The sequence below is a fragment of the Lepidochelys kempii genome, chromosome 3 (assembly GCF_965140285.1).
Source record: "Lepidochelys kempii isolate rLepKem1 chromosome 3, rLepKem1.hap1, whole genome shotgun sequence".
NCBI classification, from domain to species: Eukaryota; Metazoa; Chordata; order Testudines; family Cheloniidae; genus Lepidochelys; species Lepidochelys kempii.
In genome coordinates this window covers 58,995,884-59,023,599 of record NC_136382.1, presented here as the reverse complement: position 1 = coordinate 59,023,599, position 27,716 = coordinate 58,995,884, and the positions used below count along the sequence as shown (strand labels likewise).

Sequence of the window (27,716 nt, the reverse complement as noted above, 5' to 3'; positions counted from 1 at the left end):
GCCTGGGCAGGTGATACTACAGATTTGCTCTTGGGCAGGGACGTGATTTTAAGAGCAGCAGGTCTAGAACCTAGGCTTGCAAATTCCCTGGGCAGCAACCATTTCCTTGCCACCATGTAACAGCTCTGGTAGTGAAAACACTCAGCAGGTCATGAGCCTCATGGACACACACACATCACAGGACATCCCCCCCCACAGAGGGTATGATTGGAAGGACATTCCCAATTGGTCCAGACATACTAAGTAACATCTGCTGGGGGTGATTCAGTAAGTTTGTCTCTGCAATTATGTAGAGCCAACTGCTGCTATAGACCCTGCTTCCTCATCCTGCTTCTGCTCCCTGATTCCTGACCTTGGCTTTTCCTCCTGGCTCTGATACCAGGTTTCTGGGTAGGCGTGTCTTCTGCTTCTGATCCCTGGTTCCTGATCTTGGCTTTACATCCTACCTCTGATATCTGGTTTCTGACTTGGCTTTGTCCCCTCCTTCTGACTCCTGGTTCCTGACTTAGCCTCCCATCCTGATGCTGACCCCTAGCTCCTAACCTTAGATCCCTCCCGACTGCGATTCCTGATGTCTGACACTGATTCTAGCCACTAGGCTGTCCGTCCATGACCTGGCCCTGACACATCAGTACTAAGTCAGATGCCTTACAAAAGTTTAAGTATATTACTTCTATGCAGTTACCTTGATCAACCAAACTTGTAATCTCATCAAAGAATGCAATCAGAATGTATATATCTTGGAGAGTCTCACTCATCCTACAGCAGGTGCAAAAGGAATGACAAAGTACTTATTTATGCTGTCAATTAATAATTTATTAACTGCCTGAACATTCCAAAGATATCTTTGTCATCGTCTTGAGCTTAGTGAAACAATGTTATATGAACTGCTCAGGTTCTTTGTTTTCATTTGCCACACCAGTATGAAAAAAGACTATATATGGTACACATTTAAAAGAGTTGGTTTCCAAAACAAGTAAATGAAGATGATATCTGTATTTCAGTCCAGTACATCAAATACAATAAAGTTCAGTAGGAAACCGATTTCATTCTTTCTTTTTTTTGTATGTTTAGAGCTAGAGACCTCTGGTATGAAAGTCATCAGCAAGCATTTCAATCCACTATGATCAGAAAGTTAAAATAATTGTACAAAATTACAGTTTAAATGATCAAATATACTAAAAAAAAATATTTACTTTTATCTCTTTTAAAACATTGATCTGCACCTTCACCTCAAGACAACAGGTGAAAAGATGCTCATCATTTCAAGACACTGAACTATTCAATTCCATATTTCCAGCTCCTAGATTGGGTGATATTGACAGCAATTCTCTGGACAGGAAACTCTACATTTTAAAGGAATGTATTACTCATCTCAGCACTGTGAACTCTCTAGTAGTGAAAAGTAATTGAATCTGGGCCAGAGTGCTGTGCTATCTCTTAATCCTGTCCTTTAGTGATCAAATCTGTTTTCCCAAGTAATTTATATAATCAAATGTCAAGCAGGACTGCACATAATTTGCATCTTTGCTTGGCCATTTTGGCATGGATAGTAATCTGAAATTCAACAATGCATGAACCATGCATTGTAAAGCTGAATATAACATTATACAAATGCAAGGTGTTTATTGAACACAGTTCATTTTAACAAAATGTTCAACTTGTGGCAATTAAACAATATTTCTGCAGAACTTTGCATAATACAGGAGGTAATACAGGTTTACTTAACAAGCACATAGAAATCTATTTTAATCCTCTCACTGGTTTTATATTTACCTGAATTAAACTGGCAGCTGGATTCCTTCTTTTCTCAAAATGTTTCTGACGGTGCTGTTCTTGTACTTTTAATGCAAAGCCTGAGCCAAGAATGCCCTAGAGTAAAATATAACACAAAAGTTTTTATCATTAGGAAGGTAATTGTGAAAAATAGTTTAAATACATCAGCTCTGAAGTTATTTTGAGGATGAGAAAAAATAAAGCACCACTATTCACAATTGGAATTGTTTTGTCTGATTATTTCAAACAACCACATTTATTACAGTACAAAAGTTTCACAATAGACAATGTCCATTCACTGTAAGACATGAGAATCCCTACATAAGAAATAACATTTGCAGTGTTATGAATGGCTACTCATCTAAACCATTCGATGCTATAGGCTATGGTGTGCTACTGATATTCCAAATAAGGTATCTGTGTAGGCAGCCAAACAATCATGTACATACTTCACTTATAGTCACAACCCTGTGTTGTAACTTTTGAATTTAGAAAATTCAAAAATAGCTTGCATACAGCAAGTTTTTCAGTTTAATTAATTAATCTGTAGTATTCATTCTATGGGGTTTGCAGTGTTGCCAACTCTCATGATTTTGTCATGAGTCTCATGATAATTATTGTTTTCCTTAAAGCCCCAGCTCCTGGAATCAAGTGGATATGTGATGATTTCAGCCTTCATTCTTAATGAAAAAGTAAGTTTCTAGTTCTCGTGGCTGTGGAAAAAGCTTCAAAATATGAGCCCAGTGCACCCTAAAGACTCAAAAAGCAGAAGGTAAATAAAAAGAACACAAAATCTATTATTTTTACATAATCTCATGATTATAAAGCCAGTCTTGTGATTTTTGGAGAGCCTGACTCATGATTTTTGAACATTTGGGGTTGGGAATACCGGGTTTGAAAGAAAGTTTATAATTAAATCTTTACCACTTTTGGCTTTTTACAGGGTAAGACTATTCATTCTTCTGCTGAACAGGCCAAAAGTGCAAAGATGCTTGCTTCCTAAGCTTCTGCAAGAGGTGTTATTCCGCTGAACAATTTTGCATTATAAGGAGGAAAGATACCACTTGACTCTTATGCAAGAAAAATAAAATAAAATTCATGAAAGATACACACATCTTAATATATTTCTCCATAGTCTGACTAAACACAAATGTTGCTCATGAAGAAAATGAATGGCTACATGGATATGACATGTGGAATACATTTTCTGATATTTACTTTAAGGCTGTATTCATTTTTCATATACTCATCTTCAGATATAAATATTCTATTCCCTAGTCATCTCTAGGAGTATGTTTTCTGCTAGGGATAATTATATAACACATTGATTCAAATACAGTGGGTACCATTGATGTCAACATTTGCCAACAGGTATTCCACTGTAATATCTGAGATAATGAAGTATTGCTCTGTACTGTACAGTAACTCCTCACTTAAAGTTGTCCCGGTTAACGTTGTTTCATTGTTACGTCACTGATCAATTAGGAAACATGCTCGTTTAAAGTTGTGCAATGCTCCCTTATAACATTGTTTGGCAGCTGCCTGCTTTGTCCACTGCTTGCAGGAAGAGCAGCCCGTTGCAGCTAGCTGGTGGGGGCTTGGAAACAGGGTGGACCAGCAGCCCCGCATCAGCTCCCCGCTCCCCTAAGTTCCCTGTGTGGCAGCCGCCCAGCAGGCTATCAATTGCCAGCAGTTCAGCTGTCCCTCCTGCCACTGCCATGTGCTGCTCCTGCCCTCTGCCTTGGAGCTGCTCCCCAAGCCTCCTGCTTGCTGTGCAGGGGTTGGGGAGAGAGGGAGGCTAAGGTCAGGGTGTCCCCCTCTCCCCCAGCTCCTGCACCCTGCTTACCACATCTTCCATAGAGCAGGGGGGACACATGACAGGGCTCAGGATGGAGGGAGCTTCCTGGCAGCAGCTGCGGTCTCAGCTTGCTGATTAACTTAACAAGGCAGTATACCTAAGAGTGGGGTCAGCGTACTTAAAGGGGAAATGCGCATCTCTCTCAAAAGACTCTCTCTCTCTATATATAATATAGTCTTTTGTCTGACCAAAAAAAAATGTCCCTGGAAACTAACCCCCCCCACCCTTATTTACATTAATTCTTATGGGGAAATTGGATTCGCTTAACATCATTTTGCTTATAATCGCATTTTTCAGGAACATAACTACAACGTTAAGTGAGGAGTTACCGTATTTAAACAAAGAAAATAACTGTGGAATCACAGATGCTGCAATGTTGTTGGTAAATGCTGACTTTTTAATGTTGGTCAGTCTATATGGTTAAATATAAAAATATTCTAATTCCAATGAAAATAATTTTTAAATGATCTATATGTTAGTGAATAAATAAATTTTTAAATATTTATGTTTCATATGTACAGTGACAGGTTTAATACAAGAGGAAGTAATGTGCCCTTTGGATTCAAGCTTATTAAATGCACCATTTGTATACACACGTTAAATGTTATGATATTTCTACCACTTCCAATACTCATTAGATTACTCTCATTTCCATTAAAGTCCCTTTAATGTCTGTAAATCTCATAAGCTGTCGTGTCTTTCTTATCAAGTAGTCATTTATAGGATAAAAATAGTTGTATTTTTTCATTTAATAGAATGAACTTCTATTACGATCAGGGGCCAGACACCCTTAGGGGAGAACAGAGGGGGCTGAACCCCAAGAGTAAGTAATTGAATCAACTGGTTGTGCAATGTTATTGTGTATAAAAGAATGTCAAGTAAGGCCTTCTATGAAAACTTGTAATATTCTGAACTTGATTGTCATTGTGAGATATGCAAACAGACTGTGGTTATGAATTTATGTATTTCTGCAGCTATAAAACTGTGCTGATAATTTGTGCTGCAACATCCAGCTCTATCTAAAATTCTCTGTAATCTGAAGTCTTTAAATCATGATTTGAGGACTTCAGTAACTGAGCCGGAGGTTAGGGGTCTATTACAGAAGTGGGTGGGTGAGGTTCTGTGGCCTGCAACGTGCAGGAGGTCAGACTAGATCAGGGGTTCTCAAACTTCATTGCACCGTGGCCCCCTTCTGACAACAAAAATTATTACATGACCCCAGGAGGAGGGACCAAAGCCTGAGCCTGCCTAAGCCCCGCCACCTTCGGCAGAGGGCCAAAGCCCAAGCCCTACCACCTGGGCCAGTGGCGGCGGACAAAGCAGAAGCTCAAGGACTTCAGCCCCAGGTGTGGGGGCCTGTAACCTAAGCCCTGCTGCCCAGGGCTCTTCCCCTTAGACTTCGGCTTCAGCCCCAGATGGTGGGGCTCAGGCTTCAGCCCTGGGCCCTAGCAAATCTAATGCCAGCCCCGATGACCCCATTAAAACAGGATCACAAAGCACTTTGTGGTCCCAACCCACAGTTTAAGAACCGCTGGACTAGATGATCATGATGGTCCCTTCTGACCTTAAAGTCTATGAGTCTATCACAAGGTAGTAGTCAGCCAGGCAGGGGGAGGCTGCCTCCCCACTGGATGAGACTAGCTCCAAGCACGGTACAACCCAGGAAAAGACAAATGATGGGCCAGTAGGGTTAATGGGAAAACATTAAGACATCCCAGCTCAAATTTTCCCACCTAAATAACTGAGAGTCGCCATGCAAGGAGAAAAGGGGGAAAAAGGGGGGGATTGGGGAGCCTTTAAAAAGGAGGCTTGAAACTCAAGTTTTTATGAAAAATGAGGGGCAGCGTCTAAGCTGGAAGCTGTATGTTAAATGCTGGATCTCCTCTATGACAGAGTCAAATATGAGTGAGCAAAGTACAAGCGTATGGTTTATTATTTTCTTTTTCTTATTTTGGGTTAAGGGAAATAGAACAAGACAAGAGGAAAACGAGCCAGTTCGAATCCTTGGACACAATGGATAAAAAGCAGCTTGGAGCCTGTGTGTGCAATATGGTGTACAACTTCTGCCTGATTTCATGCATTCTACTGCAGTCAATTGATAGATCTTACATGGTCATTGTAGACCATCCACTAGCAATGTCCTAATTTTTCCAACTGCAATAAATCCGGAAGAACATATCTGCTCCATCATTTCAAAGCCCTGAGAGAAACATATTGCGAGGGTATGAGGCACGATTCACAGGCAGAGAGAGGAATTTCTGTCTTTCAAAATGCAACAGGAGTAAATCCTGGAAAAAAGATATTTTCCATTTTTGTTCAGGCCAAACCCCCATACAAATACAATGATAAGTCTTTGCAATGACACTTTCGTTTGGGCCATATCATCCCATCAGTTTTGAAAGTGAATAAATTAAACCAATGTAGAATTCTGCTTCAAAACTGACCATACGGGCCTATACTTTTTTTTAACTGAATAATGTACAACTTAAACTCTGTGGTTAGGTAATAGATGGCCATATCTGACTTACTAGCTCATAAGTGAGTAACTGTGCAGTTTTAGAAACATTGGAGTCATAATAACCCAGTGTTCCAGGCTAACACCACAGAAAAAGGGGCTTTATGTAGATGATCCAACTGCATGATCAGATTTCCTTACTCTATGAAAAGGCACTTGAGAAAAGTTTTAACATTAGTGAAGGAGCTTTACATATTCAAACAATGACTCTTTATGCTGAAAGCTTCATGCAGCTTCTCACATCAGCCTTAGGAGTTATTGAGGTTCCTGTTGCCTTTTTTTTTATTTTTGTAAAGATACTCACAGCAGGTAGTGCAAAGAAAGAAATTCCAAGTAGAGCAAACCCAGCAGAAAGCAGCCTTCCAAGCCAAGTAAGAGGAGTTTTGTCTCCATAGCCAATTGTTGTCAATGTGATCTAAAAAGCAATGAATAAATACCATGTGCAATAGAAGTACCTGAGAGAAAAGCTACAGATCAGATACACAGTATGCAAGAATTTTTCCAGTAAATAATCATTCACTAAGACACATGAAAATCTAAATGTATAACACAATCTTCTATTTTAGAACACATCTCTAAAGGAAAAACATTATTTAAATAAACGGATATGAATAACTTTGTAACAATGAACAGAGGTGATGTGGGGGGGCATGAGGGGTCATGTGCCCCCCCATATTTCTGCCTTCCATGAAGCACAGAGGTTTTCAAACTAGAGATCACCCCCCGTTCCCTCCAGTTTGCAAACCATCACCTCCTTCCAAGAGCCAGTGGATCGGAAGCTGGTGGGAGCCACCTGGCCTGCTTGTATTGGATCATATTAAAGAAGTTCTGTATTAAAATCACAAATGAGTTTGATTCCCCATAGTTTAAATTCCAGGGTATTACTAATTAAGAGGTCTCTTGGTTTTTGGTACTGTTTCTCTCTCTCTCTCTGTGTGAAACTTGCAAGCTGCTAATTGTGTTAGTACATCCTAAGACAGAGTCTGTTCTCAAAGCAATTCTTTGTAACAACAACTACTCACACAGAGAGAGACTCAAAGCAATACTCTGCAACAACAGAAACAGCACCCAGAAACTCCCCGCCCTTTTGTTGTATTCATCTCACTTTGTTAACAATTGTGATTAAAATAGAGATAGAAGATGTATGTGGATGGATGCTTGGTGTGGATAATAACTGAATGATCAGGGAGGTGCCAGCCTAAGAATGCAGTGTCCATCAGCTAAAGAAAGTGTCAAGTGGAAATAACCAGAGGACCCCCAGGACTGGAATCCACCCAACAGCCTCAAGAATGGGAGAACCGAAAAACAAGATAACATCTGGCAGCACGGAGCCATCACGAATGTGCCATCTGCTGATTGATTCAGCAACAGCATGATGAAGCAATTCTCATAGACTGGCACAGGAAGAAATTCCTATAAAAATAGACTCTAGAAAGTGAGAACTTTGGGGTCTGATTCTGCAAACCAACTTCCAGGAGCATCAGATGTGCATCTGACAAGGCCCTGCTCCCTCCTCATGTCCAGGCCACCTGGCCAGTGGCTTGGCATGAGCAACTCTAAGGCTGGTAACTATGATAACAACCTTGCAGAACCTGTGTGTGTGTGTGTGTATGAATGAATGTGTGAATAAATATGAAATTGAATGGAATGTTATAGCTATAACTAACTGCTTACTATGATTCTTTCTGTATTCACAATAAATGTGGTATTTTGCCTTTTCCCCTTTAATAAGATCCTGCTGGTTTTTATTTTATTGGTATAACATTTTGGTGGAGAATTGCAAAAGGGGGAATACTGGTAAAAAACCTCAGTTATTGTAAATATTGGTGTGCACACCGCCAGCTCTGTTGAGCTAGGCATTTCTATTGGGTCCATGAAGGTAGCAGGGGAAAGTGTGTAAATTAAACTAAGATTACTAAAATCAATCAGGTTAACCAGACCTGCTGGCCTCCGGGAAGGTAGCAGGGGAAATCAGGTTGACCAGACCTGCAGGCCTCCGGGAGGGTAGCAGGGGAAAGCGTATAGATTAAGCTACGATTACTAAACCTAAGTCCTATTGTTCACTGAGGTATCAGGGGCAGCAAGAAGGCCTAAGGGCCAGGCTAAGCTACTCGCTGGAATAAGGAGTAGCAGGTTCAGAGAATCTAGGCTGTGTCACTCGCTGACCTGTGCCAGGTGTGACGAGGAAATTTGATAAGCTATGATTTCAGAATCTAGGCTGGTTTCAGAGTAACAGCCGTGTTAGTCTGTCTTTGCAAAAAGAAAAGGAGTACTTGTGGCACCTTAGAGACTAACCAATTTATTTGAGCATGAGCTTTCATGAGCTACAGCTCACTTCACTTGCTAAGTAATACCAGGAGTGACAAAGAGATTGAAATATCCATGTGAAGATGTTTAAAAGAAAACAGGGTAACCCTGTACCAGAGGGAGGAATAGATTCAGAAGGAACTCCAACCTCACCTTTTGTTAAAAAAAAATTACACCTTTTAAACAAATCCTTCAAAAATTTGGGCACAGTCCTTGGACTAAACAAGCCCTAGCTGATGTCTGCACTATTTCGGAGCTAGAGGATAGATTGGCTTAGTATATCCTCATATACAAACCTTCTAGTGCTGCCAAAAGAGATGCAGCAGCAATTTGATTGTTGTGGGAGGCACGTAAGGATTCTTACCTCCGCTTGTCTTCATGTAAAGAGGAAAAGGCACAAACGGAAAAGGGAGCAGACAATTGGAAGGTGCTGGCTACAAATACCCAAAGTCAGCTGAAAATAGTGAAAGAGGCACTCCAGGAATGCAAAAAGAGAGAAAGATTCCTGGCAGACCAAGCTAAAGCCTCTGAGAAAATTGAAAGAGAGTATCATGTGCTCCAAGGTCTGGTAAAGAAATTAACCTTGAAGCAGGGCAGAGCACCTGCAAATCATAGTCGTTGTGAATCACTAATTAAGAGTCTGAGACAAAAATTGGGCTTTGCCAGTAAACAGGTAGCAGCCATTACAGTGGGTGAAGGGGGAGAAGGTCCTATGTACGGCACCCCCAGGCATAATTACAAAGAGAAAAGAGAGTGAAAAAGATAACTTTGCAGAGGCTGGAGGGAATTAAGCAGCTAAACTTTGTGAAAATGTTAAAAAGGAAAAATGTTAGAGAAAGAGCAGTCTTGGTTTCTTTGCAGCCATTCTGAAGGAAAAATGGGCCCTTTTCCAAAGGAATGTCTGTAAATTAGCCAGGCAAAAATAAACTATCTGATTAAAGGTTTCAGAGTAACAGCCGTGTTAGTCTGTATTCGCAAAAAGAAAAGGAGTACTTGTGGCACCTTAGAGACTAACCAATTTATTTGAGCATGAGCTTTCGTGATCCGATGAAGTGAGCTGTAGCTCACGAAAGCTTATGCTCAAATAAATTGGTTAGTCTCTAAGGTGCCACAAGTACTCCTTTTCTTTTATCTGATTAAAATAATTTGACTGGACAATTTAGTCAAATTTGCTAAAAGAACAAAAGGGGATTCTATTGGAACTTAACTGCCTCAAATGTATAAAGGGAATGTAAGATGTAAAAAACAGAGCAGTGTGGAAGGGATGTTAAGGAAAAGAAAATGTGTATGTATCTATCTGTGTGTGTAAATACATAAAGTTCTAAGGACCAACTGGTTTTGTTTTTGTTTGAAATAATGCCCTTAAAAATCCGTTTGACTCTTTAATTCAAAGTTGCAAAACTGAGACCTTTTTGCTAGACACAGGTAATTAGTGTTGTTTGGCTTTGGGATTTGGCATTTAACCCTTAAAAGGTAACTCAATGCTTTACAAAATTGAAAATGTTTTTAAGTTGTGGTTGCAGCAGGGCAGTCAAAATCAGGAGAATAGGAAAAAAAATCTGGATTCTTTTTGTTTGTTTGTTTTTGTAACAAAATACCAGATGAGAGCTGTAGTAAAAATACATAAATAAGAAATTAAAAAAGACAGTGCCCCTCTGAAGCAACAGCAGGGGTGAGGTGCACAAAACAAAAAGAAGCAATGTTAGAAACATTGAGTCTTAAAATGGCTCTGAGTAATCAGACTGTCACTTTGATAAAGGAACATGATAACTCTGTAAGCAAAAAAAAAGAAACAGTTACACCTTATGTAAAAATGGATATGGATAATGTTATAGTAGTTAAACTATGGGAGGAATGTGAATTTGCCCCAGAACATGTGCAGGGTATATTGTAGAAGGGGCAAAAGAAATGCAAACATACCATGCTACTTAATTAAAATGCTATTAGGGCTCCAAAGGGAGCCACAATAGGTTGGGTTTTCTTTTTCAGATTGCTGTGTGTTTTGGAAGCAGAATTAAAAAAGTTATCAAAACTCTGGTGAAAGTTGATTGTGTCCCTTTTAAGATAGAGTCTCTGAGCTGCTGATGGCTTTAAATCCAAAAGCAGGAAGCGTCTGTGAAAATGCAAATTACCTAAATTATAAAGGAAGGAAAGAACTAGCAGCACAAAGGAGCTGCAAATAAAGGACACACCTGGTCAGCAAACAAATTGTCTAAATAAAAGGCATGGGATCACAAGATAACTTTATACATTTAATGATAATAAGTACCCCTGTAACAACGTATAGGGTGTATGATTTTTGGAAAAATCCTTTAAGGTCATATGGGTAATGATGCTTCTCAGCTATTACCTGTAGATAAACTTAAAGCTTAACACAGCAGGAAAAACGTTATAAACTTGGTCTGCTGTATAAGAAGGAAAACTGAGGTACCCCACCTCAGGGATTTAATGACTAAACAGTGGCATAATTTCCCCATAACCCTTAAAAGATAGACGCCATTGAAACCTGGCCTGCCTATAGAACAAACACAGGAAAATATGGGGGTAATTCCTCTGTTTTACCTGCAATAAGCAAGGATATTGTAAAAGAAATATTTTAAGCAATAACCTGCCACCCCAAAAAGGGGTAGAAACATGTTCTTTTGTCTTTCAGAAAATCAGGAAAAGCTGATGCCAGCTGAAGAGCAACCCAATACCATGAATCTACTGTCACAATAGAAATTGTGGTTTGAGTTCTATGTTTTGTCTTGTCTTGTTGCTAGCACTGTTGTGTGTTTAAACAAAAATACTGCAGACCTGCAGGTAATTAAAAATAAATTAAGCTCTCCATCCCAGCTACAGGACAGCCTAATACAAAAACAAGTACATGCCAATGTAGACTTGGTCCAAATTGGTCTGGGTAACCTAAAAGCCTGATGGAATCTTTGGCAATGGCTTAATACTACCACATGGCTTATAGATAAGAAAAAATTTAGAAATAGGAAACTACACAGCCATAGCTATGGGATGCACTGAAATGCAGATACTTGCCCTAGCTACTTTGGAACACGAAATGTTCTGGGTCATATTGGGAAATATTTAGGGTTTGATGCATTTGTTAAAACAAAGGAAGAGATCATTGTTTGACACTTATCAATATGAATGGATGCAATAAGTTTCCAGTATTGTAAAAACAGACTTGTTAATGGGAGAAATTGTTGACACAATTGCACACCAACAGTCCCTGGAGGCAAAAGTATTGAAGGTTAGCTCACTCCCCATATTACACATGGGATCCTTCTGGCTACCCTGGACTTCGAGCCAGTGGGCTGGGGAGGGAGGGAAGCTATTGGACACTAGAGGTTGTACTGAATGGACTCCTCAAAAGTGGGTGTGCCTCACCTTGCCTGTTGCCCCAGAACCTTGTAGTAAAGATACCTCACTAGGATCATGTATGTGGGATGAATTGGAATCACAAACTCAAATTGCCTCACAGTACCTTCTCTTGAATAGAAAGTGACACTGTCGATTACAAATCTTAGTGTCAAAAGGGGGATTATGTTGGATCACATTAAAGAAGTTCTGTATTAAAATCACAAATGAGTTTGATTCCCCATAGTTTAAATTCCAGGGTATTACTAATTAAGAGGTCTCTTGGTTTTTGGTACTGTTTCTCTCTCTCTCTCTGTGTGAAACTTGCAAGCTGCTAATTGTGTTAGTACATCCTAAGACAGAGTCTGTTCTCAAAGCAATTCTTTGTAACAACAACCACTCACACAGAGAGAGACTCAAAGCAATACTCTGCAACAACAGAAACAGCACCCAGAAACTCCCCGCCCTTTTGTTGTATTCATCTCACTTTGTTAACAATTGTGATTAAAATAGAGATAGAGGATGTATGTGGATGGATGCTTGGTGTGGATAATAACTGAATGATCAGGGAGGTGCCAGCCTAAGAATGCAGTGTCCATCAGCTAAAGAAAGTGTCAAGTGGAAATAACCAGAGGACCCCCAGGACTGGAATCCACCCAACAGCCTCAAGAATGGGAGAACCGAAAAACAAGATAACATCTGGCAGCACAGAGCCATCACGAATGTGCCATCTGCTGATTGATTCAGCAACAGCATGATGAAGCAATTCCCATAGACTGGCACAGGAAGAAATTCCTATAAAAATGGACTCTAGAAAGTGAGAACTTTGGGGTCTGACTCTGCAAACCAACTTCCAGGAGCATCAGATGAGCATCTGACAAGGCCCTGCTCCCTCCTCATGTCCAGGTCACCTGGCCAGTGGCTTGGCATGAGCAACTCTAAGGCTGGTAACTGTGATAACAACCTTGCAGAACCTGTGTGTGTGTGTTTGTATGAATGAATGTGTAAATAAATATGAGATTGAATGGAATGTTATAACTATAACTAACTGCTTACTATGATTCTTTCTGTATTCACAGTAAATGTGGTATTTTGCCTTTTTCCCTTTAATAAGATCCTGCTGGTTTTTATTTTATTGGTATAAGACTTGGGCCTCTCCCGCAAAGGAGCCTGGCGCCAGCTGGTGATGCATTCTGGAGCGGACCCTGCCTGTGGAGCCTGGCTGCCATGACATGCTCCCTGAGGTGCTCGCTTGCCACAGCCCTGGCACTTCTCGTTCTGCTACTGCTCCTCAGCCCAGAGGCAATGCCTGGGGCAGCGTCCCCTGCCCCCATCAAGATTTATGCGTTGTCTCTGACAATGAAGATGTTAGAAGTGGATCTGAGCAGGTGGAAATCATGCAAATGGCATTGCCATTTTTTTGTGCATATGTAATTGTACCATTCATGTAGTGTAACAATCAGGAGTACACTGCAGGAATTTGCAGAAAAGACTACATGTGTGCCAAAGACTACAATGCAAAGATTTAATACTCCAGTGATGAAAAAGGAAGTATAAGTTCATAGATAAGGACAAGGTCAAAGGAAGTGCAGAAAGAAGTTATATTTTCTATGAACACATTTGGACAATTAGAGCTCAGTCATCTGTTGCAGTATAAAAACTCCAAGCACACAGGGTGAAAAGATGCACTAAAAACTAACTGCAACAAGGCTGTGTAAAAAAGCATCGGAGGTGTTTCTTCACTAGAAACATGGCAGGAGCATGGCTGCAGCGCTCAGTCAAGCTAAGTTTTTAGCGTAGACCTGGCCTTAGTGTCCCAATGACTTCAAAGGAATTTGTCACGTCAACACTGATCATTGGCTATAGCTTTTCTGAATGCAAAGATTACATAGGGAAAGTCAAAATTCAAGTAAAAACGTGTATTATGGTTCCATGAGACTCAGCCCAGAGCCGACTGCACCTAGTTGTAGCACTCAGTTTTGGAGTGAGCTATCCTTGTTACACTAATGAAAGAAGTAGCTCAAATCATCAGGTAATATCAGCTCAGACATGTATGAAGATAGTATAAGTGAAGAAAGATGGCATTTGTAAAACACTCTTCAGAACTCCCCTTCACATGAAAGGGTAATCCGAGACAGTGTATATATGCAGAAAAAGTTGTATTGTAGAGACCAGGGTCGCTGCCATGTAGCACAAATACAGATCATGACAGTGCTCAGGATGTGCTGGAAGGCTCTGCCTATGTAAATCAGCTGCTACTACCTCTCATTGAACTCATGCCACCTCTCACTACAGTATGTATCCCAAATGTTGCCCCACTATCTAATGCAGTTTATTAAGATGTCTCAAAAGCAGAACAAGCCAAAAGTTTGTAGTATCTTCAGTATGGAGCATGAGGAACAGATTTGCACTGTGGGGCACACTATCAGGAAAAGATTGTTTAATACCCATCAGAGTTAATAGATCACAGAAATCATTTCCAGAAAAGACCTGTTGCTCACTCTGGGAAGTATTCATTCCAGTGCAGAATGTCTTGCGACAGCACCTCTGTATCAGGGGCTGTATGGGGGATGGGTTTCCACCATGCCAGGGAAATGGCCTCCATGCCAGCTCTCCATACCTTGTCACAAAAAATTACTTTGGAGCTATGGCCAGAGGAGGGGTCACAGGTACCTATTTACAGTGTTCCAGTACCCCAGGAAACCAGCACGAAAGGGTTGTGGTGCTATTCCTGCCCACGGACTGGAATAAAACCCATGGCAAAGGAGTGTGAGAGAGGCTGCTACTGCATCCTGGGACTGGGTTGTGGTAAGGGGATTTTGCCTCCCTGGACTTTCCCTGCATAGAGGAATGAATACTGCAGCTGTAGGCAGGTAGAGTGACTTTCACCCACCTATGGACCAAGTGGGTTTATTAACTCCAAATGGAACACTGAACAGCTCACATCCACAACAGAACAAAGTTAATTTTAAAGGGTAAGATGGACAACAGTAGGCTAAATGCCAAGGATTCCAGAGCTTGCGATTAGTGGAAAGCTTGGACAAAAAGAACTATTTTACTTAATGTTCTAATATGGCCAAGTTCAGGCTTAGACAGTTGTCTGGCAGAAGTGAATTTCCAAGGAAAATGCCTGCTATTCTCTCAAAGGTCACTCTTGGGAAAGGTGGCCAAAGCAGTGCAGCTCAATGCAGTGGTCATCACTGGGCAAAGGTGGTGAAACAGTTTCCTAAGTAAATGGGATGTAAGTTATTTAGGGCTCGTAGATAGTAAGCAGTACCTTGACTGCTTCCATTGTTGAGGACAAAGCCCAGGTGTGATGTCTTAGAGAAAGGCAGGCTAGCTAAAAAGGAGGCAGTCATTCACTACACTAGCTGAAATAAATTTGCTCTAATAAATTTGTTAGTCTCTAAGGTGCCACAAGTACTCCTGTTCTTTTTGCAGATACAGACAAACAGGCTGCTACTCTGAAACCTGAAATATTCAAGTGGCTGTCAAGGCTAGCCTCTGGGAGAGTGACCCATAGTAATGTTAGCATGCCTGTGATGGGGTCTACCTCCAAAAGGAATGGCTTCTTGGCCTGACAAATGACTGTTGCCATATGGGAGGCCAGGAGCAGCTACGAGGCTTCTAACCCATTTTGACAAAAGCTCTGCAGATGTCTTCCACTGACAGAATGATTATTGACTTTGTTAATTCCTCAAAGTGCTTCCCCCTGTCAATCAGCATCAACCTCTTTTTTCAACACTGAGCCTAAATCAACTGGCTTTCATCAATTTTCCTGTCTCTGCCAGAAACTGGAGAATGAGGAGATGTCTCCAGTAGGGCTGTGGAAAAGGAGATGTCGGATTTAGTGTTGTCTGCATGTTAATGACATTGTAGGGTAACAATCTTCCCAAAAAGTTAGACAAACTTTGAGCCCTATGAATCTTCACACCTGAAAGCCCTCTGGAGAGAAGAGCAATCACTCAGCACAGAATTTATCTGAAGAAAAAACAGGACCATATTAAAGCAAGAGTCCCAAGGATAGGAGTTCCTTTCTGTTTAATTAACATTCCAATAGTTTGTTCTTTAATTAGATGCATTTATACATTCCTTAATAAATAATTCCCTTTTGAATCTCCACATACTATGAAGTTAATTGAAAGAATTAAATTTGTTCAAGTTCTGATAGTGTTGAATGAGAAACTTATCATCAGTATTTCATATCCATTGTAATAATATCATCCACGGTTAATTCATTTGGTATTCACATAGTTGTTGTAGATATTTCATTATTCTATTGTAATTACAATGTACTATTAGAAAAGGAAAAGTCAATATAACTGAGAGAAACTCTGAAAAGATGGCAGCTATACAAGTATCTTTTTTCACCATAATACATTATGTTTTCAGGTAAAACAAATGACTATATATGATAATTGCAAAAAGCACACACTTTTGCATAGCACTGAAGTGCTAGGGACTTGAATAACAAATATTTAAGTCAAGGAATGCTCCCTCTTCCTGTTCCCACATTATATATGGTCTATTAAAATAATTATTTTATTTAATTAATTTGCCATCCTCTCCAAGTATTCTTGCTATTGGAGCCCTGCATGGCACCCATTGATCTTGTTTGTATGCAGTGTTGTTGTAGCCACGCTGGTCCCAGGATATTAGAGAAACTAGGTGGGTAAGGTCCTGAAGTCCTGAAGAAGAGCTCTACGTAGTTCAAAAGCTTGTCTCTCTCACCAACAGAAGTTGGTCCAATAAAAGATATTACCTCACCCACCTTGCTTCTATATTAATTTGGTTGGCATACATAAACCAGAACTGTGGGAGCTCCAGCCATAAGAAAATACACATTGATGGCATTTATGTTATGTTAGAGTTGCAGATTGGAAATCTAGATGTATTTAAACTAACAGATCATATCCTGCCTTTGATTTCAGTGAAAAACTCCCATTGACTTCAATAAGAGTATCACACATGGAATGATGGCAGGATATGGCCCTTAGATAATTTGATTGAATGAATGTGCTAGTGTCAATTAATTACAGCATACTGGGTATGACGAGAAGGCATTACGAGTGTTTCTAGAAGCCTGGAACTTCAGAGGATGATTCATGGCTAGTCCCCCCTTTTTTTTAAACGGGAACATAACAAAACCATTCTGGGACTTGATGTATACAGTGGAATGTAAATTAGAATAATTGTTGCAAATAAACAAATCAGTGAGACTAAGGGTTGACGCCCCCTAGAATGCCATGTGATCTGACCTTTTCAAAATCTGCATGTGGGTTATTCTGGCAATCAAAACAAGCAAGACTACATTTCCCACATACTGTTTTACAGATAATACAGAAATTATCGGTTTCAGAGTAACAGCCGTGTTAGTCTGTATTCGCAAAAAGAAAAGGAGTACTTGTGGCACCTTAGAGACTAACCAATTTATTTGAGCATAAGCTTTCGTGAGCTACATCCGATAAAGTGAGCTGTAGCTCACGAAAGCTTATGCTCAAATAAATTGGTTAGTCTCTAAGGTGCCACAAATACTCCTTTTCTTTTTATAGAAATTATCATTATTAAGACGGAAACAACAAAAATAATGAATTAGGGAGATATGCTGATTTTCAGTAATTTTATGCACCTGAATATATTAAGAATTTAAATGTATTCAGGTTAATTAGAGAGTAAAAAAATTGTTTTTAGGTTTTTGATTATAATTTGTTTTTCTGTTGATAGCAAGAAAAAATTCCTGTTTTCTCAATTTGCACAAATTATCTGACCTATGAGTCATACATTTTCATTTTCACTGTATGCAAAGTATTTTAAGCCACCATTTTATAAAATGATTGCTCCCTAGCAGGGCTTTTCCTTCTAAAATATCAAGAAGTGGAGAAGAAAATTATAAAATTAAGCTCTTGTTCATGCAATTAGATCTGCTTGGATCTATGGATTTGACTACAGGGTCAAGGCCTGACTCTGTCAAAGCCCCACTGTTCAACTACGAACTTGATCCTGCTATTGTGAAGCAGTCAAAACTCTTACTGACTTCAGGCCAGTCTGCTCTCAGTTACATTGCAGTAAACCCAGAGCAATTTACACTGGTGTAACTGAGAGCAGAGTTTGATATGATGGTTTAACTTTAAGTCAATTGGACTCTTACCTGCATTAGGATTAAAGGATCAAATATTAAATATTTTATGAGACATTTTTTCTTGACATTTTAAAACAAGTCTCATCAGGCAAAATACTTCTGTATTTTTTATAACTGTCACTGTGCAGCCAATAGATACTTTGGGTTCTGCATGTTCCCAGCTCACAATTCTACTCACTGATCGTTCAAAAATACAACCCTTACGGAGGAAGGGTAACCTATGGCCTAAGAATGAGTGAACTGGTTCAAATAAAAAGGTTTGGGAAACCTACCTTTCACCCAAAAAGTAAACAAACCCCCAAATGCACATTCTTTTTGGGTTCAGAAGTGTCTGGGAGTTTATTTTGTTTTTTGTTGTTTCTCTAAGCAAGTTCAGGTTTTGACTAATCTGCGAGTCGAAGTACAAGAAAGACTTGGGTCCGGTTGAGCTCCTGTCAGCGCAACACCTGAGGTGGGGAAGTTACCTTTTTAGTCCTCTGATCATGGAGCATGCCAGAGGGTGGTTCAGCCCCCCAGACTTCCCTTAGTCAGCCTAAGCGATACTCTAAGTTATAAAAAGAAAAGGAGGACTTGTGGCACCTTAGAGACTAACCAATTTATTTGAGCATAAGCTTTCGTGAGCTACAGCTCACTTCATCGGATGCATTCAGTGAAAAATAAGTTATGCATTCAGTGGAAAATAAGCTCTAAGTTATGTTGACACTAACGGCACCACTGACTGGCTGGGATTGCTGGAGCACAAGGTGTTCTACTATGGGAATAGGAGTGCTGCTTTATCCCCTGGAGGGGGATACACCTACAGGAGATGAATAAGCAGCTTTCCTATTAGGGCAGCCTTCCAGTTGTCTGAGCAGAACAGTGTAGTTGAGCATGGACCAAGGATCTATCTCACTATTTGCATAGTATTTCTATTCCCACTGAAAACAGAAAAACTCAGAATCTTGTGAGAAAGTTTGTTCTGGTGAGATTTTTAATCAGATTTCAAGATCAAAAAGTAGAAATCTGAATAAACGTCAAACATCTAGGACTGATTCTACATTTGCTTATACCATGCATAGACTTAATCCCCAGTTTGGCAAAACACTTAAGCACATGATTACTTTTAAGCACGTGAATAATCCTATCCCTTTCAGCGAAGCACACAAGCATGTTCTCAAGTCCCATGGACTTCAAAAATGCAGCTGCACTGAACTTTGAAGTTAAGCATGTGCTTAAATGTCTTGCTGAATCAGGGCTTTACATCTGTGTAAAGCAGGTGTAAAAATGCTACCAAATTAGGATATAAGGGTAGCATTCACACTCATTTTTTCACAGATGCACATGCCCATTCAAGACACAAGCACTAGGATACTCAGGACCACTATAAGTTTATATCTTTTAATATGTGCATTCATGTAATACAAAATATTCTACAGTATTAGTTAAATAGTTCAAATGATCATTCTATACTTACTGTGCCCCACCAGAGAGCATCTGCATATGTAGAAAACTGAGTATTTGCATCTTTTTCCACCAGATAGACAAGGAAAGAGGAAAAGATGAGTACTAAAAATCCTATGTACCAGGCTGTGATTAATTCCTAGATAAAAGAAAATAAATATCAACCTATATTAAAAAGATTAAACATAGAGTGGAGTGGCATTTGAAGAAAAAATAATTAAACAGTCCATATTCTTTTGGCATTTTAGCAGTTAAAAATCAAATGCTTCTCAGTTCACATAAATTGTCTCCAAACAATGGGTAGAAGTAGAAGTGATTGGGAATTTTTCAACAGAATGTTGGATTCATCAAAATGAATGGTGATTCATCAGAAAGGTTTCTCGGGCCCAGGATGGGGAAAGCGCTCACACAGAACAGCCAATAGACTTGTGATTAGGGCACTTATCTGGGATGTGGGAGCCCGAGGCTGAAGCTCCTGCTCAGTGTGATTTGGAGGAGAGACTTGAAGCTGGGTGTCCCACATCCCAGGTGAGGGCCCCAACCAGTGGGCTACGGTGTCATTCTTTCTCAGTCTTTCCTGTTGGAGCTGTTTCACTTAGTATAAATCATTTAATATTTGTTGTGCCAGAGGGATATTTTTCTTTCATTTACACTGTCTCTTTCTGAAGAGCTCATGCCTGTGATTGCATCAACAAACTGACTTCATGGTCATTAACTACACTACATGGACCTCAACGTTGTAAACAAGTATAGAGCTCAGGAGCTTTGCCTAAATGAAGGGAGTATGCAATGAAATGGCTAATGTGTGTACCTACCCCTTCCCTCTGCTAGCTGGTCACATATTCTGACATTTTTTCAAATATGCTACTCACTATCTAGTGATTGGCACCCAGAGATGATTATATGCTTTAATGCTACTGCAGCTATTTGGAGATTCTCTTTTACCTTATGTGGTAGTGCCTTGTATTCTGGAGTCAAATATCCACTACGGGGCTATTCTCTCGCGGGGTGGATCTCTTTCTCTCTCCTCTCTCTCATGTTTTTTCGCCAAAGGTTTTGAAAGGCTTCATTTTCATTCCAGTGTGGAATCTCATATTTTTTCATGAAAAAGAATTCTTGTTCTCTGGCCAGCCTGAAAAATGGGCCTGATTTCCCAGTTCAGTTTGACACGTGTGTAACTCCACTGATTTCAATGGAATTACACCAGCATCCAACTGGTGGTGAATCAGGGCCAATATTTTTAGCATATTTTCAAAAACCTGAATGAACATGAAAAGATGTATTTTTGATAATGCATTACATAGCCAACATTACTTTAGGAAGTTTTAGGTATTGACTGGAATCTTATAGATATATGAGGTGATGTTGATTCATAGAGTTTTGTTGAATCCGACTGAAGAATTAAACGAAATGAACGGCCATGACAGTTACCTTGCTATGTGCATAAACTACTGAACCTAATAATTTCCAAGTCCCTCCTCTTCGGTCCATGCGCACCATTCGAAGGATCTGTAGGAAACGAAGACTTCTCAGTGCTGATGTTGCAAAAATGTTACCCTGAGTTTTTGCAGAAACAACCGCTATTGAAGCGATGAGAACAATGGTGTCTGAAAGAAATACATTACAGAATATATTAATGTACATAAAGCAATCATGAACATAGACGTACATACGCTGAGTGAAGGGAGTTGTGCATAAAGAGGAGTCCTTACTCGTCTTCAATTCCCTGGGAATTTTGTCTGAGATAGGACTGTGGGATCGAGACTAGAGTCTAAAAAGTACATAGAGACCCTTCAGGATGAAAATCATGAGCTACATTAGAAATGTTAAAAACATATACTGATAAGGCAGGCAGTACTGAAGGAACTAGTCGTCTTGTGGAAGGTATTTTCAAGCCCAATGTGTAGAACTGTATAAATCATCTCATGCTTTAAAACTGCACTACTGCTTTCCCCCATAGCAACATTCCTATGAAAAGGCATTAAAAAAGCCAGTAACAGAAAACAAAACCCTCTCAGTTTCATGAGTCAAATGGAGGTACGTAGACTTATAAATATACATTTTATTTTCCTATGTGTGCGAATACTATGTGATGCAATTGTGCAGTAATGAGCTTCTGGATACAAGCTTCCCTTATATACATTTTCCCGGGGGAAAAACAGAAATAAACTTGGTTGCATAAATGACCTCCTAAGCATTCATTTAGCTGGCAGTCTGGAAAGTTCCAGCACTCCGAGTGTTAATACTTTGCATGAGAGTTTGTTTCTTCACAACAAACATTTAAAATTTTTTGTTAAGTGTAGCGTGCTTGTTTATAACTCTTGGAGCCAGTGCCATGCTTAGGAGAGGATGAGGAGAAGAAACACTGTTCAAGCAGAGACAGCTAGATGCATTATGGCCTGCAGTAGCTATGAGTAGTATGGAATAGAAAGGGGTAATTTTAAATTGTTGTATTCCAAGTAATTTTATTTAAAAAATTACTAAAAATATTTACCCCAGAAAAACAAGAAACGGGAGACTAGCTCTTACTAATTGCTTCTCTTGTCACCAAATCAGGGCTATGACTTCCACTGTTCTAGGCTATGTCTATACTATGAGCTAGGGATGTGATTCCCCTGTTTGCGTACACATATTCACACTTGCTCTCATTGAGCGAGTGCAGTTGCAGTGGTAGCAGCCGCGGAGGCACTTCAGAACCACCCCTCCCCGGAGTGACACAAGTGACACCGACATACGTGACACTGCTTCTGCCGCTCGCGGAGGTGGTTTTATTAGGCTGAAGGGAGAGCTCTCTTCCGTCGGCACAGAGCGTCTTCACCAGACACACTGCAGCGGCTCAGCTCTATTGGTATCGCTGCAGCGTGGTATGTACAGACATGGCCTTAGGTAACTTCCTCTCACTAATTCATGTTGAAGTCTTACAGAGGTTTTCCTTGGGTTGGTTTCTTCCTGAGCCTTCTCTGGTTTTCTTAGCTCTCTGTGGTAGTTTGCCTGTAGAGATGGGCAGGATAAACTGATGAGTGCTGTGTGTTCGTTGAGCAGAGTAGCAGGGAGTATGTGTGTGAGGGGAGCTTACTTGAGAGTTTTTTATACTCTTCTCCTTCCTAGTTCCATGAAGTTACAAGAAAACACACCTCTTTCAGGCTTCTTTAAATTCAAGTTGATTGCTGTCCTTCTTTCACTGGCTCAGTATCATTGTGGGTTGTCTTTAGGTGCCTCTTCATCTTTAGAATATGCAGTTTGTTAATGCACATATGTGTTGGAGTTTTAATTCTTTCTTGATGATTGCATTTCCTGTGTCTTTGTGACAGAAGATTCTCAGAACATCTCTAAAGTTAGAGTTTTAACTCCTTCTTTTTATTCAATATATTTCTGAGGTATTTCTTTAGTTTTACTAGACTTCAACAGGAAATGAAATTCTGTTTTCAAAAACACTAAACATTCTTGTTCTTTATAGAAAGTTTTTTAGTTCTCAAAACCATCTTTTTAAAATTAAGTCATTCTTAAGGAGAGTCTTCAGCCTAAATACAGGTTTCAGAGTAGCAGCCGTGTTAGTCTGTATTCGCAAAAAGAAAAGGAGTACTTGTGTTAGAGACTAACCAATTTATTTGAGCATAAGCTTTCGTGAGCTACAGCTCACTTCATCGGATTGAGCTGTAGCTCACGAAAGCTTATGCTCAAATAAATTGGTTAGTCTCTAAGGTGCCACAAGCACTCCTTTTCTTTCAGCTTAAATAGTTATTAAAGAAGGTGTTGATTCTACATGGCAATTTTTGGAAAGATGATTCTTGTCTTCCTGATTTGGATGAGGGAATTGCTTGAGTACTGCCAGTAAATAATGAATTCCCCAATAAATATAAATATCATATCCCTAAATGGCTTCTTACATTAGTAATAAGTTTAGCAAGCTCAGTAGATTCAGTGTTGGTACATAAAGGATTTTATCTTTTACATAGCAGTGACATTAGGAAATTATATTAGGAGCTTTGCATTAAGCTGACATATTTGCAAGTAAGCATTTCACAAAGGTATTTGCCATTTCAACGTTTAAGAAACAAAACGTTTAAAACATTTCCAGCTAACGTTTTCCTGGAGTTTCAAAGACACAAGCAGAGGTTATTTGGGGGGGTGGGGAAAGGGGAGGAAATGTGTGTGTGGGGAGGTGGTATAGCCCACCTTAACACCTGGATTTATTGCTCTGATAACACATTCCTACATTCCTTTTTGAGGTACCCCGCATAAGGAACATCCTCACATATTTTTTTTTTTTGCACACAGTCAGGTTTTTTCCAAAAACATGAATGTTTTACATGGCTTGTTTTCTTGAGATAAGGATTACATTTGTCCCACACTGGTATCTTATATAAAGGGAGGTGCGCTGGCCTAGATAAAAAGAAAAGGAGTACTTGTGGCACCTTAGAGACTAACAAATTTATCGGATGCATTCAGTGGACTGTCCACTGAATGCATCCGATGAAGTGAGCTGTAGCTCACGAAAGCTTATGCTCAAATAAATTGGTTAGTCTCTAAGGTGCCCACAAGTACTCCTTTTCTTTTTGCGAATACAGACTAACACAGCTGCTACTCTGAAACCTGGCCTAGATAAGACACTCTTTTGGTTTGTTTGTCTATTGACCCACGCTCCTTAAAGTTACAATCTGTTTGTTATAGCAATTAAACTTCTATTACATATTTTGTACAAAATAAAAATTTCAAAAACCAACACATCTTTCAACACAGCACAAAAGAAAAAAGAGTAAAAATTAAAGTAAGGTAAAGTTTAAAATGCAGCTTTCTGGAGTTTGTATAACACTCTTTGGGGTAATCAACATGGTTTTATGGCTAAGAAGGGGTTATCTTCCTTACATTTGCTCGTCCTCGGGAGATAGAAAGTAGAAACCTCCTGCAATTTCTTTAATCAGCCTGAACATTTTGTAACATAATTAACTAAAACATATACAGGTTTTGTTATATTCTCAAGCACCCTGGCTATAACATACTTGTAGCTATATCTTAATAATACCCAGTAAAGGTACAAACAGGTTTGCAATGACCTAATATTTTAAAAAAGTGATAATTTTATAACTATCATTTCTCTGTTGGTATTGATATTGAGGTCTCTCCACCAGAGGAAGAAACAGTACCTTCTGCAACATTGGGGCAGTTATACGCACCAGCGGCCCTTGCTACTTGTTTGTAAACAGTGTAGCTTGTACTCCCCCAAGCACAGCCTAGCAGCTCTTGTGTGGAGGGGTGAGCTTAGCCATGGTCACCCCATCACCTCATCTAGACATGACCCACAGGACATTGAGCAATGCTGCTAGCACTAGCAGTAGCTCCCTTGTGGGAAGGGAGCACAAGGCAGCAGTATAAGGGCTGCTTTCTATGCAGGTGTCAGCAATAGACGATCAGTGCTCTGTCTATCTGAACTACCCATATAATTCCCCTCAGGATGGAATCTAGTGCCTTATAGTCTTTAATGTATATAATTAGTCTCACAATACCTCTGTGAAATAGGGAAATACTATTAGCCCCATGTTGCAAATGGGGAACTGAGACATAGAGAGACTAAGTGACTTGCCAAAGGCCGAAGTTCCTAATAGAGTAGGGGATTGAAGCCATGTCTCCCCTGTCCTAGCTTAGTGTCCTAATCACTAGAGACCATCCTTCCCCTCATCCAGCCAACTCCCCCTTCCTTGCACCCCATTCCCTAATGCACCTGATCTGAAGCTGCCATAATTTGGTCCAGAGTATTTTGGTGTGGAACAGATAATTAAATGGTGAAAATGCAGTGAGCTATACGGCACTGACAGGAAAGAGGGGAGTTTAAAAATATTAAAAACACTGCTCCCAATAGGATTTGAACTCTGTATTGTACCTTTAAAGCATAAGGCAGACCCTATGTTACACAGACATGGGAATTTAGAGGTGTTATGATTGGCCAGAAGAGGTAGCCTGCATTAATTTAATACAGTCAAAATATACCTCAGGCCAGATTTTGCATTCTTTACTCAGGGAAAGCTAATGATTCTGGGAAGAAGAGACACAAAAGTGTGTGTCAGATTCAGAGCATTCTCTTCTCTACTTTCTGACCCAACAGAAGGCCCTCCCTGGTGGGGTCTGCAGATGAAAGGAATGGCTCCTATCAAAGGCATCATTCCTCAACTCCATAGGGATTCTCAGATTAAATTTATGTATAGGAATGTATGAATTCCATGCCAGTTCAAACAAGGAGTCTGTTTACCCCATATCCTATCTTTGCCTGTGACCAGTACCAGATGCTTCAGAGGAAGGAGTAAGAAACCCATAGTGGATAATTATGGAATAACGTGCCCATTGGGGAAGTTTCTTTCTCATCCCCCATTCACTTAGTGGCTGGCTTGTGCTATGAGGGTTTATATCCCTTCTGAAAAACATAAGAGTTTATGTGCCTTAAAAGAGGTTTTTTTATTTTTTTTTGTAGATTATCTAATTGCAGATGTTCTCACGTATGGAATACCGATTTTTAAAAACCCTACTAAATTCTTTCCATCAGTGCCATCTTGTGGCAATGAATTCCACAGATTAATTATGACAGGTTTCAGAGTAGCAGCCGTGTTAGTCTGTATTCTCAAAAAGAAAAGGAGTACTTGTGGCACCTTAGAGTCTATCAAATTTATTTGAGCATAAGCTTTCGTGAGCTACAGCTCACTTCATCGGATGCATTCAGTGGAAAATACAGTGGGGAGATTTATATACATAGAGAACATGAAACAATGGGTGTTACCATACACACTGTAACCAGAGTGCTCACTTAAGGTGAGCTATTACCAGCAGGAGAGCGGGGGGGGGACTTTTGTAGTGATAATCAAGGTGGGCTATTTGGGGGTGGAGGGGGGAATAAACATGGGGAAATAGTTTTACTTTGTGTAATGACCCATCCACTCCCAGTCTCTATTCAAGCCTAAGTTAATTGTATCCAGTTTGCAAATTAATTCCAATTCAGCAGTCTCTCATTGGAGTCTGTTTTGGAAGATTTTTTGTTGTAATATTTCCACTTTTAGGTCTGTAATCGAGTGAACAAAGAGATTGAAGTGTTCTCCAACTGGTTTTTGAATATTATAATTCTTGACGTCTGATTTGTGTCCATTTATTCTTTTACGTAGAGACTGTCCAGTTTGACCAATGTACATGGCAGAAGGGCATTGCTGGCACATGATGGCAAATATCACATTGGTAGATGGCAGGTGAACAAGCCTCTGATAGTGTGGCTGATGTGATTAGGCCCTATGATGGTGTCCCCTGAATAGATATGTGGACACAGTTGGCAATGGGCTTTGTTGCAAGGATAGGTTCCTGGGTTAGTGGTTCTGTTGTGTGGTTGCTGGTGAGTATTTGCTTCAGGTTGGGGGGATGTCTGTAAGCAACGACTGGCCTGTCTCCCAAGATCTGTGAGAGTGATGGGTCGTCCTCCAGGATAGGTTGTAGATCCTTGATGATGCGTTAGAGAGGTTTTAGTTGGGGCCTGAAAGTGATGGCTAGTGGCGTTCTGTTATTTTCTTTGTTGGGCCTGTCCTGTAGTAGGTGACTTCTGGGTACTCTTCTGGCGCTGTCAATCAGGGGACACCATCATAGGGCCTAATCACATCAGCCACACTATCAGAGGCTCGTTCACCTGTACATCTACCAATGTGATATATGCCATCATGTGCCAGGCTGAGTTTGATGCTGTACTGCAGGAGCATCTAAGAAGAGTCACCACCCAAGAAATGTACACACACCACTACCTTGGAAAAACAATTCAAAATGAGATCATACAGTTACTGGCAACAAAAGTCAAACAGAAGATTGTGGCAGATCTGAAGTCAGCAAGATATAACTCTGTTATTCTGGGATTGGTCCTGCTTTGAGAAGGGGGTTGGACTAGATGACCTCCTGAGGTCCCTTCCAATCCTGATATTCTATGATTTTATGCACAACTGACATCAGCCATATGGAACAAATGACTTTAATGGTGCGTTTTGTAACAACAACAGAACCTAGTGAAAATGTCCCTGCAATGGTGACTGTCAGAAAGCATTTTCTAGAATTTATTGACATTGATGATAGTACAGGAGCTGGTATGACAAATGTGCTTCTTAAAAAGCTGGAAGATACAGGAATTGCGATAGCTGACATGAGAGGTCAGGGCTATAATAATGGTGCCAACATGAGAGGAAAGAACAGAGGCGTGCAGACACAGATCCGAGAGTTAAATCCTCAAGCTTTTTTTGTCCCATGCAGTTCTCATTCATTGAACTTTGTGGTCAGTGATGCAGCATCAGCTTCTAGTGAGGCTGCTGAATTTTTTA

At 40.1% G+C, this 27,716-nt stretch overlaps 1 protein-coding gene across 1 annotated transcript in view; it reads right to left on the bottom strand.

Annotated features, from left to right (window-relative positions):
• Positions 1 to 27,716, bottom strand: part of KCNQ5 (potassium voltage-gated channel subfamily Q member 5) — a 531,162-nt gene that overhangs the window by 45,865 nt on the left and 457,581 nt on the right. Inside the window, exons 4-7 of the mRNA XM_073336454.2 lie at positions 20,818 to 20,993; positions 19,400 to 19,525; positions 6,454 to 6,564; positions 1,777 to 1,872 (exon numbers count right to left, since the gene is read on the bottom strand). Of these exons, the coding sequence (XP_073192555.2) occupies positions 1,777 to 1,872; positions 6,454 to 6,564; positions 19,400 to 19,525; positions 20,818 to 20,993 (509 nt within the window). The remainder of the gene's footprint in view (positions 1 to 1,776; positions 1,873 to 6,453; positions 6,565 to 19,399; positions 19,526 to 20,817; positions 20,994 to 27,716) is intronic.